Genomic DNA, 19,966 nt, shown 5'->3' with positions numbered 1-19,966 from the left:
GTGCCCAACAATAACATCCAACACAGTATGACAAAACGGCAAAGGAAACAAATCTGTGATTGTTGCTACATTTAGCTTCCCGTAGTCCACACTAATTCTTAGCCTACCATTCTTCTTTGGAATGATGACTATCAAGGAATTCCAAGTCACTTTATATGTCAGATATATGAATCCCACCATCAACAATTTGTCAATCTTCTTCTTGTCCTGCTTCACAAAATTCAGATTCATACAATAGCATTGCTAAATCACAGCCTTGGCATCTTTCTTCAAATTGATCTGGTGAACACACAGAGTCAGATCCACTCCTTTTATATCTGTGTATTCCCATACAAAAATATTTTTGTATTCACGCAATAGCTCAACCAGTTGTAACTAGAACTCTCCCATTGCATATACATATTACTTCACTGGTTCCAGATCGTCCTGTGTTCACAAATTGAAATTCCTCCAAATCATCTTTTTTGAAGTAGGATGTCCTACACCGATTCAGCCTTTAAAATCAGTTCTTCTCCATATTTTTGATATAGTGCAATTTCCCCCTCATTTGGTTCTGAATCCGATATGCTAGGTTGGGTGGCCTTCAGATAAGTTGACTCATTTGGCACCAAATCTCCCACTATTAGTGCATGAATATATTGCTATCTACTCGCCACACCAAATTGAGACACGACCTCATTCAGCAAATGTCTTAACTCTTGCAATTGTGCCCTTCACTGATCTTTCTCTTCATTTTATTGTTATCCTTTTTATATTTATTCGGCTCTTTCTTGGTTGCTTTCAGCTTCTTGTGTTTTCTCCTTTCCTTTGATTTACTCTCTTCATCCTTTGAATCAATATTAGATTCTTCACTGTTTATTTTGTATCTTTATCCATATCTCTATCGGATTCATTTGTATCCGAGTCTGGCCCATTATTAGAGTCATCCTCCTTGGATCTACTTTTGAAAGATCTACACCTTTTTGCTATTTTTACATCTACCAGGTCATTGAAATGATTTTGGCCACAAATTTCCAATCCGCCCAATTCATTTACGGATTTCTTTCTATATCCCTTATAGAAGTATTATGCCAATATTTTGGTTGTGGTATTTCTTCCACATCTAGATAATCATGTGTTGAGATTTTGAAACTTCTGCGTGTAATCCTCCACCATCAGTTTTTTTTTGTGCAACTCTCGTAACTTCCTACAAATGTCATTCGGATTTTGTTGAAAAGAATGCATAAGTACTCAACTGTAACTCCATAAATTTGGTAGCAATATAATTATAGATTGTGTCTAACCTTCTGAGCCTGTTGATTGATAGCATATTCCCCATGGTGCTATGATGAAGCGCACAGCACCAGTAAAGATGGAAAAAATAATAGTAATCAACTTCTAGAAGGCAATAAACTAATGTTCAATGTAACACCTTTTTAAGAATTAAACAACTATAGTGTAGGAGCGAATCTCATGTGAGAGATTCTATATCCTACATTCCACCACCATCTTATATTAGATCACCATGAGGCTCAACTTTCTTGTTATTCTTATGAACTACATTATCTTGTTGTCCTTTAGTCTGCAATGTGGCACCTCCCTTGCTAGTCAAGGTCATAAAGTCCTCTCACTTGCATTAATTCAATACCCTTTTGAATGTAAATCAACTTTTATCTCCCAATAATCTGTGTTTTCCTTTTCTTTCATCATGCTTTTAGTACACATTTAGCCATCCCAAGCTAGTTATACTAGCTAGGTCTTGTAAAGAGGAGGGATGTCTGTTGTATTCTCATCCTTCTTGAGATGCTTCATGTACACATTAAATATTAAATCATGACTTGTAGTGTCTACTTACTCTACTTAAAGCATGGTCCATCTTGTGAAGCATCATTTACAACTACCTATATTCCTATCTCATGTGAAAATGATAACAAAGAGATGCAAAAATCTAAGCTCATGATGATGTTGTGTTATAGATAGTTGTGTTATAGACAATGCTTTCCTAGAATTCCTTTGTGCACTCCAAGCCTCTACTAAACCCATAGTAGTGCTATGACCACAATTGGGTGCATCAATGTCTTGAAGCTTATAAGCGGAGAAAATGTTGTGGCTTAGACTTGATGCATGTTTCAAGTTATGCTTTATGCTTCCTAGGCCTTACATCATTTTGTTGTGACCTAAGCTATTGAGGTCATGTATGCCATTCTAAAATTAAATGGTATTGATGAATAGATTTTATGTATATTGGCTATCACTATTGACTGCAACTCGAACTCTTTATCTTGTTGTTCAAGAACCAATATGTAGCATAAGACTATGGCCTCCCCACCTTTTCCTTTTCCACTATTTACATTGGAACTTTGACAAGTCTTGGTTGTAAACACCAATTGTAATACTAGCCTTGAATTCACCTTAATCTTTATCATGATGGTTGCCTCCAACTATGCTAGATCCATTTCAAGTATATGTCTTTGCTTGTGGCCTTAGTAAATCTCTATAGGTGTCGATTGAATGCTTTGTGATAAGGCTTTTCGTGCTTTATCTAGAACAACGTTTGATACGATCTCTCAAATCTTCTTTAGGGTCTTTGAGACTTTAAAATGACTATTTATGGCTAACTTCAATGAGCCATAACATATCCTCCCACTTGATTGTTAACCAACACTACTCTTCAGATCCATTAAACCTCCTCTAACTCAAACTTAAATTACAGTTCATTTAGAAACTTGTACTTACATAATGACCATTGTGGGTTACCCAAAGCTATCACTCCAATCACTATGTGAGGATAGGATTGCTACAACTTCAGAATGGAGCTCACACTTGAGCTCTATTCTAAGGTCTTTATAACCTTAGAATTGAGCTTACACTTGATATCCATTTCAAGGTTTCTCTATAACCTTGGACTTTAATCCACTATCTACGTGAGAATAAGGTCTCTACAACCTTAGAATGGAGCTCACACTTGTGCTTCCAAACCTTTCTACAAACTCCCTATCAACCTCTCAAAAAGTGGTCACTTCTACTCTACTTTTATTGATGATTGACAGAGAAATAGTTGGTGACCTCTTCGATAACCATGAAATTTCTCCTTGACCAAGGCAAAATACATAACCTTGGGTCGATCTTCTTGTATCGTAATCAGGATCTTGAATAGTCAATATCATAGTAACCATGCAACTTGATATGACTTCCTCTGTATTCAATCCAACCTATTTGGTACCTTTGATGTATCTCAATACTCTTTTGGTTGCATTCCAATGTGATTGTTTTGGCTGACATGAACTATGGCAATAAACTAATAGCATATCATATATATGGCCTTGTGATTGTCATATATATAAAAGATCCAATAAGTTATCTATAGTACTTTTCCTTCATAGTGTTGTGTGTAGAGCCTAATTTAAGAAATATTGTTCTTTTAGCCACATTTGGACCTAGGCGTGTTTGAGTCCACTCTATGAAGTAGGGCAAGCTTGGCCCCCCTACTACTCTCATTGGGGGAATTTAGGACAGCACTCTTGAAGCCGAAAATGTGTATATAATTTTCACAATTGAATTTAATTCACCTACCAAGGATTAGTCATGGACTAGTTAGGTGAACCACTTTGACTTTAAATGCCCATGTGTGATGACTAGACTAGCTTCAAAAATGAGAATGTTTCATAGTTAAGAGGTTATACAGAAGCTTGTGTGTGTAGCTTCTTAGCAGTGGCATGATGGTTTCTCTACTTAGTGTCATACAAGAGATCTGCTATTGATTATATTCTTTTTGTTTAAAAAATTAAACTAAGAACTGGCTATCCTCTCCATGGACGACTAGACTAGCCTCAAAAATGAGTGTTTCATAGTTAAGAGGTTATAAAGAAGCTTGTGGGTGTAGCTTCTTAGCAGTGGCATGATGGTTTCTCTACTTAGTGTCATACAAGAGATCTGCTATTGATTAAAAAAGGTTTTGGATGCTATCATATGCACCAAACGAAACACAAAAAGGTATTGTGGTCCAGGCTATCCTCTCCATGGATGTAGCCCACACTAGTAAACCATGTAAACCTCTCTCTCTCTCTCTCACTCTCTTATTTTGCATTGTGTATTTAGCATATTCTACCCTTAATTGCTCTGCTCTCTCGCACAGTTTGCTTGTCTTCATCTTTTGTTAATGCCTTATTATGCTCTATTGGATTTGCTACGATCTTGCAATCCTGAATATGCCGCTTCTTCAATAGGTTGTCAACATATTTGTGTTAACTTAGGAATGTGCAATCTCATCAATCCAAAATTCTATGCCTAGACAATAGAGCATAAGTCCAAGATTCTTTATGTCCAATTCTACATATAGATTTTTCTTAATCTTTGTGATGAGCTCTCCATTACTTCATGTCACTAATATGATCATCTTTTTAAAAAAGTGGAAGAGTTACATCACCCCATTGAATTTTGTAGTAGAGTGTATGATCTACATTGAATTTAGTGTTTTCCAAGTTGTTAATTCTCTATACCAACTTCTAGGTGCTTGTTTCAAGCCATATAAACACTTTTTTAGTTTGAAAACTCTCTTTCCTTTTTCACATACCCTTAGTGTTGATGAATATATACCTCTTCATATTCAAGAATGCATTTTGGACATCAAGTTGTATAGTTTTTGTTGGGAATGGAGTAACCCCCTTGTGTGGCTTGTATGGTTAGATGGCTAATGGGCTCCTTGTGGCATTGGTTGACACATGGACTTGTGGCTTGACTAATCCCATAAGTAGTGTGGGAAGGTTGAGACCCTCTCTATTATCTCGCTAGCTTCTTTTTTTTGTTGGGGGAGGGGGGGGGGGGTGGGGGGTGGAGAGAGAGAGAGCTTAGCATGGCTAGGGTACAAGAGAGTGGGACCACTCATAATCGATGCCCCTTGGTGACACATCGCATGCTTTGCAAGCTCACCATGATACAGAGCCAGCTCAGTCTAGTAGATTGTGCATGGTATGCCAGTTGTTGCATATAACTAACACGTGACAATTTTCTGTCTGGTCTCCTTCAAAGGGTTGTGATTCATGGCAAGCGCATGAAATGTGCGTGTGTGTAGACAAATGACTACGTGCACCAACAAATGATTGCTTGTTCTATGGCGTGGACTTCGAGGCACTCTGGGCGGCTTTGATTTGCTGACCCCGTGTGGCTTCTCATACAATGCTGTGGTTTGTGGGCTAGCCTTTCACTTGACTAATCCCACAAGCAACGTGAGAACCTTGTAAGCCTTGAATATAATGGAGGGTTGAGACCACCCTCTCTCATCTCATCAGCCTTTTAAGGGAGAGAGAGCCTTTGGCATGGCTAGGGTGCGAGGGGGTGACACTTCTCATAATTGGTGCCTCTTCGATGACATGTGGCATCTGCTACGAGCTCCAATAGTTTCTACTTTCTATTGGTTGCAAATATTAGCCCTTTTATTTGCACAATTGTAGTCATTAGTCTGTAAGTGGAGCTTCTGCTTGAATAGCCTTTTCTTTTTGAATATACGCCAACATTTGTGGCTTCTTTCTTTATCTTGTTGACCTTTTGGATTCTTGTAGTACTTCAAGAAGTTCTTGCTTATTAAGATTTGACTCTATATATTGTGTGTTGTTGATATAGACCCTCTATTAGCATTTAGTATTCTTGTTTGTCTGTCATCCTGTATAGCTTATGTGAATAGGGATCATCAAGCTTTCTTTGATTGGTGAAATAAGAAGCTTGATCAATACGAGTAGTCTTCATGGAGTATTGAGAGGTTCCCCATATGTACCCCACATGACCATTAGCATGTAGTTCCATGGTATGTGGAGGCCATTTTGCTTCTCTTCTAATCGATCACCCACTATTCGCTTTTTCCCCTTGCTTGCAATTTGCTTCTTTTCCCTGCCCTCTCCAATTTGCTCATGTGCTGAGTAAATGATCTCCAAATCCTTTAGTAGATGCTCCTAGTGCACCACTACCATCAATAAATTGTAATCGATCGCCCACTGTGCGCTTTTTCCCCTTACTTGCAATTTGCTTCTTTTCTCTGCCCTCTCCAATTTGCTCATGTGCTGAGTAAATGATCTCCAAATCCTTTAGTAGATGCTCCTAATGCACCACTACCATCGATAAATTGTAGTGCATCCTATACAAACTTCAAAGCATTTAATGTATCAACTATATATGGTTACTGTGTTGCTTTTGGAACTTGCAAGAAGTACCTCTAGAGTGTCACTAGCCTGCAACTTTGCATCATGATTTCAAATGTTATCATGCTCACACTTGGCTATCATAAACCCATCTCCAATCACATCTAGCTTCAAGATGCAATGACATTTGTAACTACCTGAAGGATCAATTTGGGACTATTCACTTTTGCCAAAGAGAATTCTACTTTGGCATTATATTCCACCATTTATTGAGTTCGATAATAATAACAACAATACTACTACTACTAATAATAATAACTTTAACTTAAGTTAAATTTTAATTTTTAACTTGTAATACTAATACTTTTTTCAACTCTTTCTTAAAATCACTACCACATGATATTATTATTGCTTAGCATAAAAGAACTTAAAAACATGCAATAAAAAAATAAAGATGCTTTTTTCATTATGTAGCACTAGCTTACATGTTTTTTCTCCCTCAAGGGAAAAAACTTTTAAATCCTTTTTTAACAACATATAACATTCGCTACATGTTTAAATAATTGAGAAAGAAAACTAAAAAATATTTTTTGGATGCTATGTGCTACATTGGGGGGGGGGGGGGGGTGGCACGTTTCCCAACATGTTAGGAAATGGAGGCTACTAGACAGGGAAGGGACTCAATAGCATCACATAGTTGCAAGCCAATCTCTAAGGATTTGTAAGCTTGAGATTTGAGCAAATGAGACAAGCTAGTAGTCACACTACTAGAACACAAGCGGGCAAGAGTGAGCACAAAAGAGGGATTCTATTAAAGGCCGTTATGCAAGTCCCTAGCATCCCCACCACCATCTCTTCTTGCTTTCAACTTGCAATAAGTTGTAAATTCCAAATCAAGCTTGGCTAAAAAACTCACTAACATCGTGTATCAAGGACGTCACTTAGTGTGTTCATGTTTGGATCTCACATTCGTTTGTTTCAATGAGTGATCAAGAGTTCATATGTTACACCAACCAAGCATTAAACCAAAGAAGAAGTCTTTTTGAGGATCAAATCCCATGGCGATGACTTATGATGTACATTAAAGGGCAAGTCGAGTCTCAAAATCCGCATGGTATCCTAGCCATGTTGCTAAAGGATTTCATATAGTCAACATAAACACAAAATGAATCGATTTCTCTCAAATTGGGGACTCGCAATCATTTAATTAAATTCCTTGCCTCACCAAGGAGCTACAAGTTTGATGCCTCCAAATACCCAAAGATGAGAATTTGGGTTGTCAAAGGTGTCTTGCAAGTACCTACCAAAATGGTGGTAACCTAAAGACATCCATTGCCAAAGTAATGCAATAGATTTAAATGCAATGTATGAGGGAGCTGTGTGGGCTGTAAAGGATCATATCCAATCAGCACACACATTAGCAAAAGCTTGGAAGGCACTCAAAGAGATGTTCGAGATGAACAATGAAGCTCCAATCCTCGATTGGTTCATGCTCCAAAAACCTTATGTTTTGAATCATAATTGCAGTAGGGAAGTAGGACACCCCACACACCACCATGACCTTAATATTATAGTCAAATTATAGTTCCATAATTTACAATCAACCCATTGACCTTGATAAATAGCCATGACATATACATTGATGATGTCCTCAATTCAAATCTATGATCTAGAGCACCTTTTGTTATCAAGGCCACACGTGGTGCCCTATAAATGATTATTTCTTCTTGCACATTGCACATTTAAAATGCTAAACACAACCTTGCTCTATCATGGGGTTAGCTACACGCAAGAATGAGACTATATTGGCTCCATGCACCAACAATCTGCGCCATGAAACAAACATAATATGAGTAATCAATCCACATGCACCAAGTAAAGCAAAGCAATATTTCAACTCCTTACATTTACCATTCTTCACCACGTATGCATTTGCACAAGTGATGTGCAAACAAATATGAGCAATAGATGCGCATGGGCCAAGTAAAATAAAAAAATATTTTGATTCCTTACATCCACTATTCTACACCCAGTATGCATTTGCACAAGTGTATGTGCAAAGAATCCCAACCCCAACACACGATTTCTCCCCCTACCAACACATTGCAAACCTTTATAGAAGCATTGGGTAAGAATGATAAAATGCACAACATTAAAACATCATCACTATACACTACCCATCTTGTCGGGCCAATGGGTAAAGCAAGTCAATAATCGGCTTTAAGTACATTACTAGAGAAAAATTGCTGGCATGGTTCAAGTACATTAAATATACAATTTTCGAGATAAATTGCTAGCATGATCCCTAAAACTGATGAACCATATCAAGTCAAAAGGCAACGTGTCCATGTCTCCTCACAGGAATCCGCAGAGAAGAAACTAGATGGATAGAATTACCGATTGCGGACAAAAAAAATCCAAAGCTCCTTGACCCACTCAGACGGATACATCCACGCACTGAAGGTAGGGAGGGAAGTTCTAAGGGCCCACGTCTAGAAATCTTGAAGGAGAGCCTATCCTAAAGTGAGAGTTGGTCCTCTATCCATGGACATTGATGCTGCAAGACAAGGACAAGATTGTCGAAACTAAGATGCATCAAGGCAAAAAGGGCAATCAGATAGGATGCAAGCTAAGGAAGAGGAGGAGCCAGCATCTGCTCAAGAATGGAAACATTAAGAGAAAGACAAGGCTCAACTAAGATGTTGAAAGCAATGGAGGTAGGGGATGGAATGAAGGAGAGACAGTAATCATGGGAGGAGAGGGATCAAAAGTAGAGTTTTGCATAAAAATGACCTCCTCTGGATGCCCGCCTGGGGACCAGAGGACCCTCCAAAAGTCTAGCTAACACTAGTCTGTTTTGTACATATTACAGAAGCAATCCCCCAGATTGAGTGGGAGATTCAGTCTGTGTAGTCCAGGCAAGAAACAAGGTTCTCAAGCAAACCAACAGACTGAGGGATACCAAGACATGGATCTCGGAGGATCTCACTCCAACTCAGCTCAAGATAAAAGCAACATAATTGACCAAAGTGAAGGACTCTCACTCTTAAACTAATGTAAATGCAGACTGATGATCTTTTATAGTAGAACATAGCTACCCTATAATAATCTCAGAGATGCTATAAGCACTCCCAAAAAGCTCTCAGCCTTTAACTGATGTTAGTGTTTATCCCATTTTGGTATGCATTTTGTCTCATACGTCCGCGAGGCCTTCTGAAGACATAAATCTAAATCTCTCTCTCTCTCTCTCTCTCTCTCTCTCTCTCTCTCTCTCCACTTCTGGTCCTGTTATTCTATCCCCTCAAGCTAAGCCCTTTCCTACAATCTTCTTTTAGCATCAAATCATCATAGAGAGGACTACTACTTGGCATGTTTGTGAAGACTGCCTGCATGCATCTGCTACTGCTAATAAAAGAGGCTGATTCATGCTTAGGTTTAAATGATTCTACCAATTTTCAGCCCTTCTCATTCCATTTCATAATTGAAGTTCATTTCTTCCTATGCAGTCTCTATTATGCATGTGTACCTACATTATCACAGCTATATTGCACCACCAATGCACTAAAAGAATCCAAGAAAGCCCTTTTACACTACCAAAAACATCGTTTGGATACCAAGAAACATACTCTGGACTGTTTTTCCCTATGCCATATTCAATTGCTGCTTCTACGGCCTTTTGATAGACATCTCTCATCACCTCCTGCAAAACAGATAACTGACCTTCAAGCAAACAAATACGTTGTCTTAAGAAATAGGCCCGGAAACAAACATCGTGGCATCCTACCTGCAATCTCAAATCAAGCTCCTCAGCTCCTAATGATATTCTCTTGCTCCGATGCTCCAACTCTAGAGCTGCAACTACAGCCTGTTGCATCACAAGACCTCCAATTACACTACAGACAAGGTAATTTTTAGATAAAATATCCAAGATAGAGTTCAAAACCTCACTCCTCCAGCACAGGCAGCCTTGCCAGGCCCCACAATGACTTTAGATCTTCGAAGCACTTCTATAGCCTCAGCAGTACAAGGCATACTTGAGCCTGAGGAAATCCAGGAAAAAAAGGGTCTAACATAACCACATGTTGGTGAATGAGCAATTAACCTGCATTGCTATGGTTACGCCTACCAAAAGTTAATCATTTGAAGTCCAAAAGCACCTTCTATTAGGGTTAGGCAGCCTCCATTCACAAGCTGCTGAGCATCTGAATAGTTGATTTCATTCTGTGTTGCACAGGGAATTGCCACATCACATCTTTCAGTCCATGGTTTTCGGTCAGTGATATACTTGGACCTTGGGTAGGTTTTTACATATTCACTGAAGAAGCAGAAAACAATCTTTAACAAAGAGAGAAATCTAGCCAAAAATCAGCAAAACTGTTTAAGAGAAATTACCAAAATCTGGAATAAATGCCATAGCAAAAGCTGAATAAAATGTCTGATATACCTGAGATTCTTACATTGACACTTGATATCCTTTAGAACTTTGAGTTTTGCAAAATCAAAGCCTTCATTATCTAGAAGATAACCAGCAGAATCTGATATGTAACCAAACACACCCTTCCACATGAATAAAAAACTCTTGGAAAAAATGCAAACTTAAAGTTTCACAAGCAATAATTTATTCATTGTGTTGTTTCAAAATAACAAAATATATGAAACAAATTAAAAAAGAATCAAGTTCAACTGAAGTAGGAAACAAATCTGAAAATTCTGAGAAGATTTTTCTGGGTGTAGCATCTACAGCGACAAACCATACATGCTAGAAATGCATACGATCCCATCCCCATTCACATCATTACTACTCTTAAGCAATTGAATGTCGCAACTACGATAGGCACAGTGGATTTCTGTTATCTACCTGATGTAAAAATCCATGAGATAGTTGGTGATCTTCTCGCAGCACACAGAAAACAAGGGCTCCAGTAAAAAATGCCACATCAGCAGTAAGAGGCATACAAAAGGTTGAAATGTGTTTACATCAGCAGTACTCTAGAGGCATACAATAGGAGAAATTTCAACCTGAATATGCAGAGGATGCTGGTTAATCGCTCTAGAGCTGCAAGAGAACTTGAGCAATGGCAATGATATTGAAGAAATCAATTCAGAAGTAGTGTAAAGATGAACAACAGCAAGTGCTTACAAATCGTTCATGGGAACCCAGAACTGCCTCTAATTAGAAGCATAAATTGCCACCCAGCTTTAAGTACAATAGAGGTCCTATCAAGCCTGATGCAAGCAAACAATGAGCAGAACGCTGGTCTGATACACGTAGGAGGTATGTGAGGAAGAAAAAAGTTATGAGAAAGATTGGGATCTTAGAATGGATCCACTAAAGGGGAAATTTTTCATAGAGGAGTAAGAGGTTTCCTAGAGCCACTTATGGGCGAAAAAAACCATTCGTTAAAGAGGCCAAAACAAGTCCCCCTATTTGTAGTCACCTTGGCCACTGCCCAACAGTATAAATCAGCCGTCCTTTGCCTGGAAACAATACCAAACACAATAACCAGCCAACCACCAGTTCGGAAACGGCAAAAGCAGGCCAAAACTAGTCTTCCTCTACCCAGAATCCACAGGAATCAAGTCGTTTGAACTAGAAAACCCTGAATCCAGCAAAGAATAGATGATTCAGCCCTGGCACAGCCCAAAGGCAGCTTCAAAACAGGTCGCCCCACCTGAAAAGGCCTCAAAATCAGCAATAGCTGACCGAAATCAGCCAGAAAACAGTTCGCCCCACTTTCTAGTGCCTATTTGCAACCTAGGAAGCAGCAAGATGGATCGCCTCTTCTCTTGGAGCCCGGAAATCAGTGAAATCAGCCTGTAGAAGAGTTCACAGCCCTCCTGGAGCCCAGAAAACAGCAAAACCAGCCTGTAGAGAATTCGCAGCACCTCCTACTCAGCTTTCAGCAGTGCCAGCAGCATCCAAACACGTTGCCCATCCTCCTGGAGGTCACCAGCAGCAGCAGCAGAAGACCAAAACTCAGCCTGAAAACAGACCGCCCAGCTCTATAGATCCCCTCTAGGCAAATTTGCGATGTATTTTCTCTCTTCTGGCTTGCTTTTTGGCCTCTTGCATGCCAAACAGGTGTCCTATGCTGATTTTGGAGTCTCGTGCCAAAAAAATCAATTTTTAATTGCACCACTCTTTTCCCCCTCTGTTGCACACGCTGGTCCTAGGAATTAATTGCCTAGTAATTGGCCTACACATTCACAATTTCCAAGGGCCTAGTAGGAATTTTAATTCCCCAAGTCCCGCACACGTGGCCAGACTTCCCTGCCCTAGAGGCCCAAGGCAATCACGCGTAAATTATGAGAGCCGCAAATCAAAATTTCCATAAATTCACATCCTCATGACAATACCTCATATTCACTCTGTTGTACAGCCTTTCTTATATTTGAAGTCTTGCTTTCCGAACATGCAACAGAACCCAATCACCTTCTTTGGAAAGGAGCTCCAGGCGGTGACGATCGGCTACTTGCTTATGCTTTTCCTGGCTTTTCTGGAGGGCTTCTTTCACATTCTTATAAGCTACATCCAAACTTTCAACAACTCTGTTTCAAATATATTTTCCTTCATGTGCAAAATGGGAGGGACCTTTCAAGATTTTTTTTCTGACTCTCTACTACATGAATTACCTCCAGAAAGACTTGAGGATCATGCCATAGATAAAATCCCAAGAAGCAGCCCACCAAACAAGCCACCCTACAGAGTTAGTGCATCCCAACAGGAGGAGATCATGAACCAAGTAAAAGATCTCTTGGAAAAGGGGCTGATTCAGCCAAGCTCTTTCCCCTATTGTTCACCCGTGTTGCTTGTGCAAAATAAAGATGGATCCTAGAGCATGTGCATAGACTACAGAGCTCTAAATAAGATAACAATTAAGAATAGAGTTCCTATACCCAAGATTGATAATATCTTGGATAGGCTGAGGGGTATGCTATGTTCAGCCATATAGACATGAAGAGTGGCTCTAGGTCAAGGCCTTCAGCATGTCCTGCAATCCATTGAAAGTCTAAAAGTTTACTACAGTCCCACCTTCTTTAAAGTCCTTCAGTTTACCCTTGGACGCAAGATTGTCATATACAAGTGGCTGCAAAAATGGTGGTGGCATCATCTATCCCATGCTTTGTGCATTACTCCCACTTCCCATAGCTGGATTCATCATTCTAGGTCCCATCCCCTATATTTGAGGCATGTTCATTGAGCCACCTATTATCCCAAGCATTCCCATTTGCATTCCAGGCTGCATCCCTAGATTGGCATACATCATATTGGCATTTCTAGCCTGCATACTCCTCCATCATTGGTTGCAGAAAATTGTGCATTCTTGGCTGCATACTTGCCAAGTGCCAGGCATGACCATCCCTTCTATGCAACCATTGCCTGAAAAACAGAGCCGCCTCCAAGGTACCCCACCAAGTTTTGAGTTAACTATACCTTCAAGACAGATTCCGCATCTAACTCTTCAGCCTCATCTGCCTCATCCTGACAAGCCTCAGTGGCATGCTCTGAGGAAACATGATGTTCCTCATTATCCTACACCCCATCATTATGCTCTTCTTCTTCTTCATGCAATGCCCTATATTTAGGGTCAAAGGACTATGAGTCCAGCTCCTGATCACTAGGTGTGTTGACTGAACTTGGTGGCTGTTATAAAAATGCAGCAAAGGCTTCCTCGTCCCAACACTACTAGTGCTCACCTCTGTGAGAAGTGGTGATGATCTTGGCAATGGAAACATTGACACCGGCCTCTAGCAAGCTAAAGGCAATAAACTATAACTAGCTGGTCATCCACATCAATCACAACCACAATGCATCATTTCCAGCCACTTCGATTAGTTAAATACCACTGAGAAAACGACTTAAAACACACTTAAAGGGAGGCTAGAGTGCCCTTGCTCCACACAGATCGACCACTAATTCTTTGGCGTCCCTTTTGGTATTTATTTATTTATTCTGGCAATGGAATCTGCTTTTACAACAAGGGCTCACTCTTGCACATTGCTTCCCTGGCAATTCCACTATTATCCAAGCAAATTCCTAGCTTCAATAGGCATCCAATCCCAAGCACACACTAGCACCCAACTACCAAGGCAAGGCTAAGGCGTTCCCAGTGACTGTGTCCAATTGAAAAGTTGACAATGCATTGTCACAAGGCATTCAGGTAGCTAAAGGGTGTTTGACAGTCCCACAAACCAATGTCCAGCCTCTCAGGGTGACAATGCAATAACACACATCCCAAACTACACAACTGATGTCACCATTTGGTACTTCTCTCAAGAAATAAAGTAAAATGTTTATTAGAACTGACTTCGGTCAAAGAATATTGACTTTCGTTAACTAAGAATGAGTTTTATTGTTTTACCTTTGCTTTGCATTGGTTAAAAAAAATTGTGGGGAGGGACTAGGATTAGTCCAAGAACTAGGAATACATCCATTTTGCTAACCTTTAATGGGTTGAAGTGTTGGAGTTTTTGTAGGACTTGGAAGAGTCGCTAAAAGGCTCAAAAAGCTAGAGCAAGTGGCAAAAAGCAGGTCCCACAAGGCAAAAAGAACCTAGGAAATGGCGCCATTAAAGGACCCCCAGGGTTTTAAAAAGAGCATAAAAGCCGCCCCTAGGTGGGCTAAAAACAGGAAAGCTTAGCTTTTGTAAAAAGTAGCTTTAGAAAAGGAGGTCTAGCTTTTAGTTAGGCCAAGTCTATAAAAGAAGGAGCCTCAAACCTCCTAGATTCATTCAAGATTGTACTCAGCTTCATGCTCTCAGAGCTAGTTGTACAAAGTTTATTTCCATTGCAATAAAGGCCTTCGGGGGGATCCAGCCCTTATTTATGGGCCCTAGTGCTGTGTACTGTCTTCTTCTCTCTTCCAGCGCCCTTTTTCTTGCTGCAAATCACTTCTACTCTCGCACGCTTCCCGAGATGTTGTACAGCTGATTCCTGCGCCATATATACTAGTTCTTAGCATGCGGAACCTGCTTTTGAGGGCGAGATCCTGCTGCGAACTGTTTTCCAGCAACCTGGGGCCACTAAACTTACTGCAATTCGGATTTCCTACCCACCATTGAGCCCTGGATTTACTGCGAATTGCGCTGGTAGGTGTTTTCTATATTGGGATCTGCCCCAAAGCCCTGAAGTTACAATGATTTGATTCTAGAAGAGTGTTTAGGATTCGAAGTACCAAGCTCCCTCGCGCTTTTGCTCCCATTGCAGATGCTTCATTAGACACTTTGCTGATATACTATATAGCAGCCTTGTTAAATGATTTGACCAAGAAATCTATAGTCTTCAGATGGGGAGAAAGGCAAAGGAAAGCTTTTCACACTCTCAAAGAAAAGTTAACAACCAAGCCGATTCTCATTGTTCTAGATCTATACAAGCAGTTTGATGTGGATTGTGATGCATGTGGGAGTGTGTAGGAACTGCCCTTCACTAGGATGGTCAAGTGATAGCTTATGAGAGCCGAAGACTACGTGACGCAGAGAGGTATACACCTGCAACCTCAAAGCCAGGAGACTGGGTAACATAGTCTTCCTCTTGCAAGTGCCCATGAAGAAATGTTGTCTTAATATCAAGCTGATATACCTCCCAATGAAAGTGGGCAGCAAAGGCAATAACAATCCTAATAGTGGTGATCCTGGAAGTGGGGGCAAACGTTTCCTTAAAGTCAATGCCTTTCAAGGGATTACTACCATATTAAATTCGGATATACTTTGATCTTGTGAGTACAAACAATGTGCTTGCGCTCATGTTTTAATACATCTTGATAATAAACACCTTCGTCATTTTGGGCGTCTCAACATCAAGACATTTGTGTGATTCTTTGGAGAGGTCTCTCATTGTGGTGACTCGTTATTTCAACTCTACCTTATGCTTGTTCCTTCGTTTTTATGGCAGTTCATGCGGCATGTTTTTTAACTTTCTCACATTTGGTAAATAAGTAGACACTGCCCTTGACCTTTGTGAAAGGCAAGTGGTAAGAGATTTCTTATTTCATATACTTCCATCCGGATACATTCGAGAGGAATGCCCTCATTCATAGTTGGTTCCGTACTTGTATGGTTGGCTGAACCATACGCATATGAAATAATTATTCCGTACGCGACGCACGTATGGTACGGCCAATCATACTTGGCTTTTTTTGGGGGGGAAATAGGGTTCCCAGACCTTTATGAAAATATTTTTAAATCAATTTCTTCACTTTAAAAAAATACAAGTTTGATGTTTGAAGTTGAAAGTTTTGTAGCTCTCTGTCAATTAAATGTGTACAATGTATATTTTCCTGTTTTTTTAAATTGTAAAATTAGGGTCACGTATGATTCATCCTCAAGGGCTGATCCATACTTCAATCGTACTTTTGTACCCATATTGCGGATGCGTATGGTAACGTATGGAAAAAACTGTCCTCATTGTCATTCGGAGGGGGTGTTGCTATCCTCTTCCATTAGTGGAAGTATCGTATGTACAGAATACTCATGCATGTTCGTGGAAGCTCACTTATCTCCATGTGCACATTACTTAATCATTGTGTGAGGATGATCAAGGTACAAGTTACAACGCATAAGGAGTCTTTAAGAGGTCAAGCAATTGTGTAGAGTTAGTCAACACCATGTCTTCTTTAAAATCCAAAACCTTGTAAAAGCATGTTACTAATAAAGGCTTTCCCATTTTATCATTTGATGTTACTGCAATACTCTATCCAGCTCGTATTGAGAGGGAGTGTTGAGATTAGTACATCAAGATTTCTAGAGGGGTCTAAATCCATCTCCATATTGATTGGTGGAAGTCGATGGCTGATAGTCAATACAACTTTTTGTGTTGGCTCTTATCTTCTTCTTGTGGTCTTCCATCTCTCTCCTCCCATGAGAGCTTTCCTCCCTCCATCGTTCGTAACATTGTGTCCTTCCTTGGCCCATGAGCCCCAAACCATTGAACAAGCTCCCAAGCTTGCTGAGATGTTTGAGTCTAAGCATCCAAGTAAATACAAGCGATCTGGAGGCAAACGCTACAGGAATGCATTGGAGGCCAAGAAGTCAAGATACCACCAAGTCAAGGTGAAAGAAGGTGAATCATGATGAGAACAAGACAACCTTCCACACAAAAAGGGGCATCAAAGTGAGGCCAACAAATGAGCTTTCATGGCATAAGGTGTTGACTACCTTGGTCACATTATGGGCAGAAATGGGATCTCAATGGCTCCTTCAAGGTGAAATGCACAAGGGAATGGACACAACCACGTTATTCCACTCAATTGAGAGGTTTTATGGGCGTTATTATAGGTGCCATTTTGCAAAACTTGGCAGCCCCTCTCACAGTTCTCCTAATGAAAGATGCCGTCTTGTGGTCAAAGGAGCACATGTCAGCTTTGAAGGTCTGAAATTTGTGTTAACTCATGCCTCAATGTTGCTATTCCCCGACTATTCACAGTCATCCATTATGGGAGGCCGATGCCAGTGGCAGGGCTGTTTTAAGGCAAGAGCATGGAGCAATAGCTTTTGAAAACAAAAAGCTAATAAATAGAGAGCTCACTTACCATATTTATAACCATGGAAATGCTGGCAATCATAATTGCCTTCAAAAAGCGGTATCACTCCTTGTATGGGAGTGCACGATCAAGGTAAAGGTTGACTACAGGACCTTGAGAAACTTTCTAAAGAAGCCCAACTTGTCAGTCAAGTAACAAAGGTGATTGGCCTTAGTGTAGGAATACAACTTTGGCATTCAATACAAAAGACAAAGAAAACATAGTTTCAAATGCCTTCTCTAGAATGTGAGCTTGCACATTATCTGTTGTGTCCATTACGTACCAAGGTTGGATACATAGCATTCAAGAGAGTAGTACTTGTAGAATACGTTCCAAGACAAAATTTATTGGGTTTCATACTCATAAAATAGCATGCTCGCGTTGGCAAGACATACAGCAAGACCTACTAATGGTGATGATGATATATCAAGATCATCCAAATCGCACACCCCAAATGTGATTGTGCAACCTCCGTAGACCTTGATGCAGCCTTCTGCCGACCTTCAGTTTGGAATCAATAGGCTCACTCACCACAACTCTTTCTATCATCAATGGAATTCCCAACTCTTGTTTCGGCCCATGTGAAGTGAGGCCCTCCCTTCGACACCCATAATGGTGGCAATTCTACTGCCAGACTGGGTAGAATTTTGGACCTGTCCCTCCCTCTTCAACAAAGATCATCCAAGTACAAAGAATCTGATATCCTTATTCCAACTGATGATAATATCTATGGTAAGTCCCTAATCAGGAAGGCAACGGGAAGGTGGTTGGATATATAGGTACCTACTAAACTGAAAGTAGAACCTCCTCTATCTAGAACCAAGACATTGATGTAGAAGCAATCGATGCTGGCATGAATAGTTCCCCTGATTCTCCTATTAGACTAGGAGGATCATAGTCTAGACTAAGTGAGATGAACCCATCCTCAACCCAATTGTCTCTACCTCTGATTTTGAGGATGAATTCTTCCCATGCCACTCAGAAGGACGGACACCGCCTTCCTTTACCCACTCTCAATCGGTTGCTCTACCATATTGAAAGCCTTTTCCTACTATCCAAGAGTCACCCTGTGGCAACAATGTACAAACATCCCTCCAAAAGGTAACTCACATTTGGTTCTTATGGAGCATCCCAATGTCAAATCCCCCTAGGAGAAGTAGGATTCATTAAGCCTTGGCTAGTATCAAGACACCATGTGCAATTGTCACGGAAGCGTGAAATTCTAAGTACTTTAATGTACTACAAGACCATGACAACTTCGGTTTTAAAAGTCTAAGCATGGGCTTAATAATGTGTAATTAAACGTGGCATGGTGCCTAGCACATAAGCGTAATTAATCCCTAGGCCCAAAGGCATTCCAAGAAATTGAAAGAGTGGTTGTTGGAAATTGATGACGTGGCGTTTTTTATGGGCCCCCTAGAGGGCCATGTACCTTCAGTGGCCCCCCTAGAGTTCCAGGTGGCTCTAGTGACTCCTACATGCTCCTTTGCGATTCCTGGACCTTCCTGGGCATTCTAAACTTCACATGTGTGGTTTTCTCTCTCATCTTCTCCCTTTGTTGAGATTTTGGACTGGTTTTTCAGCCTCCTTCAGCTGAATTCCGTTTTTCTTCATAACTCCTCACCCGTTTGGATTCCTCGACTTCCGTTTGGCCCGATGGCTTTCCCTCTGCCTCCCCTTCACAGTCATATGCTTTTCCCTCCGTGCGTTTGGTAGAACGGGCAGAGCTGAGCATTTCTTTTGCTGGTCGAATTTGCAAAAGTGGCTTTTTCTGGACCTTTTTGCTTCTACAGCCTCCTGGGCCTCTCCTCTTGCAAAGCTACAGCTTTATGTTGAATTTCACATGGTCCCACGCGCTGGTTGACTGGTTTTTCTCAGTTTTGGAGGACTTCTCCAAAACTGAAACTTCTCCAAAACCTTCTCAATGCATTCCTCTCTAAAGCACGCTTCTTTCGGGCCCAAGAACTCCCACTTCTTCGCGACAGAAGTGCTTCTTTTCACATTTTTCAGTGGAATTCTTGCTGGTCGGCTCTTGTAAATGCTCTTTCTTCATGCCTTTGCACTCCTCTTTAGCTGAGAATGCAATTGGGCATTGGCTACTATGTCCTCTTGGTGATTGAGGACTTGGTTCGAGCTTTCAGGGCTTGGTGAGTTGTGATTTTGCTGCTGCAATTTCTTTTTGCCATAAGCTATTGGTTGGCCGCCTCGTGTGCTGTCTCTTTCTTGGTTCACAGGTGCTCAAGCAGTGCTACATGAGTCATTCTTTTGTTGGGTACTTTGCTGATTTTATTTTGGAGCTTTGAAAAGATTTGTGAATGCCATCTGGAAACCACTCAAA

The 19,966-nt window shown here is 40.5% G+C and overlaps 1 protein-coding gene across 1 annotated transcript in view; it reads right to left on the bottom strand.

Annotated features, from left to right (window-relative positions):
• Nucleotides 1-7,302: 7,302 nt before the first annotated feature.
• Nucleotides 7,303-19,966, bottom strand: part of LOC147889959 (uncharacterized) — a 144,203-nt gene continuing 131,539 nt past the window's right edge. Inside the window, exons 11-16 of the mRNA XM_087390385.1 lie at nucleotides 10,555-10,645; nucleotides 10,268-10,425; nucleotides 10,059-10,150; nucleotides 9,895-9,975; nucleotides 9,737-9,810; nucleotides 7,303-7,936 (exon numbers count right to left, since the gene is read on the bottom strand). Of these exons, the coding sequence (XP_087246511.1) occupies nucleotides 7,861-7,936; nucleotides 9,737-9,810; nucleotides 9,895-9,975; nucleotides 10,059-10,150; nucleotides 10,268-10,425; nucleotides 10,555-10,645 (572 nt within the window). The 3' untranslated portion in view covers nucleotides 7,303-7,860. The remainder of the gene's footprint in view (nucleotides 7,937-9,736; nucleotides 9,811-9,894; nucleotides 9,976-10,058; nucleotides 10,151-10,267; nucleotides 10,426-10,554; nucleotides 10,646-19,966) is intronic.

Source organism: Dipteris shenzhenensis, chromosome 19 (genome assembly GCF_047967505.1).
Source record: "Dipteris shenzhenensis isolate YYH24624 ecotype China chromosome 19, Dip_SZ_1.0, whole genome shotgun sequence".
Classification (NCBI taxonomy): Eukaryota; Viridiplantae; Streptophyta; class Polypodiopsida; order Gleicheniales; family Dipteridaceae; genus Dipteris; species Dipteris shenzhenensis.
Note: the sequence above shows the minus strand (reverse complement) of the source record. Positions and strands in the feature narration are given on the sequence as shown.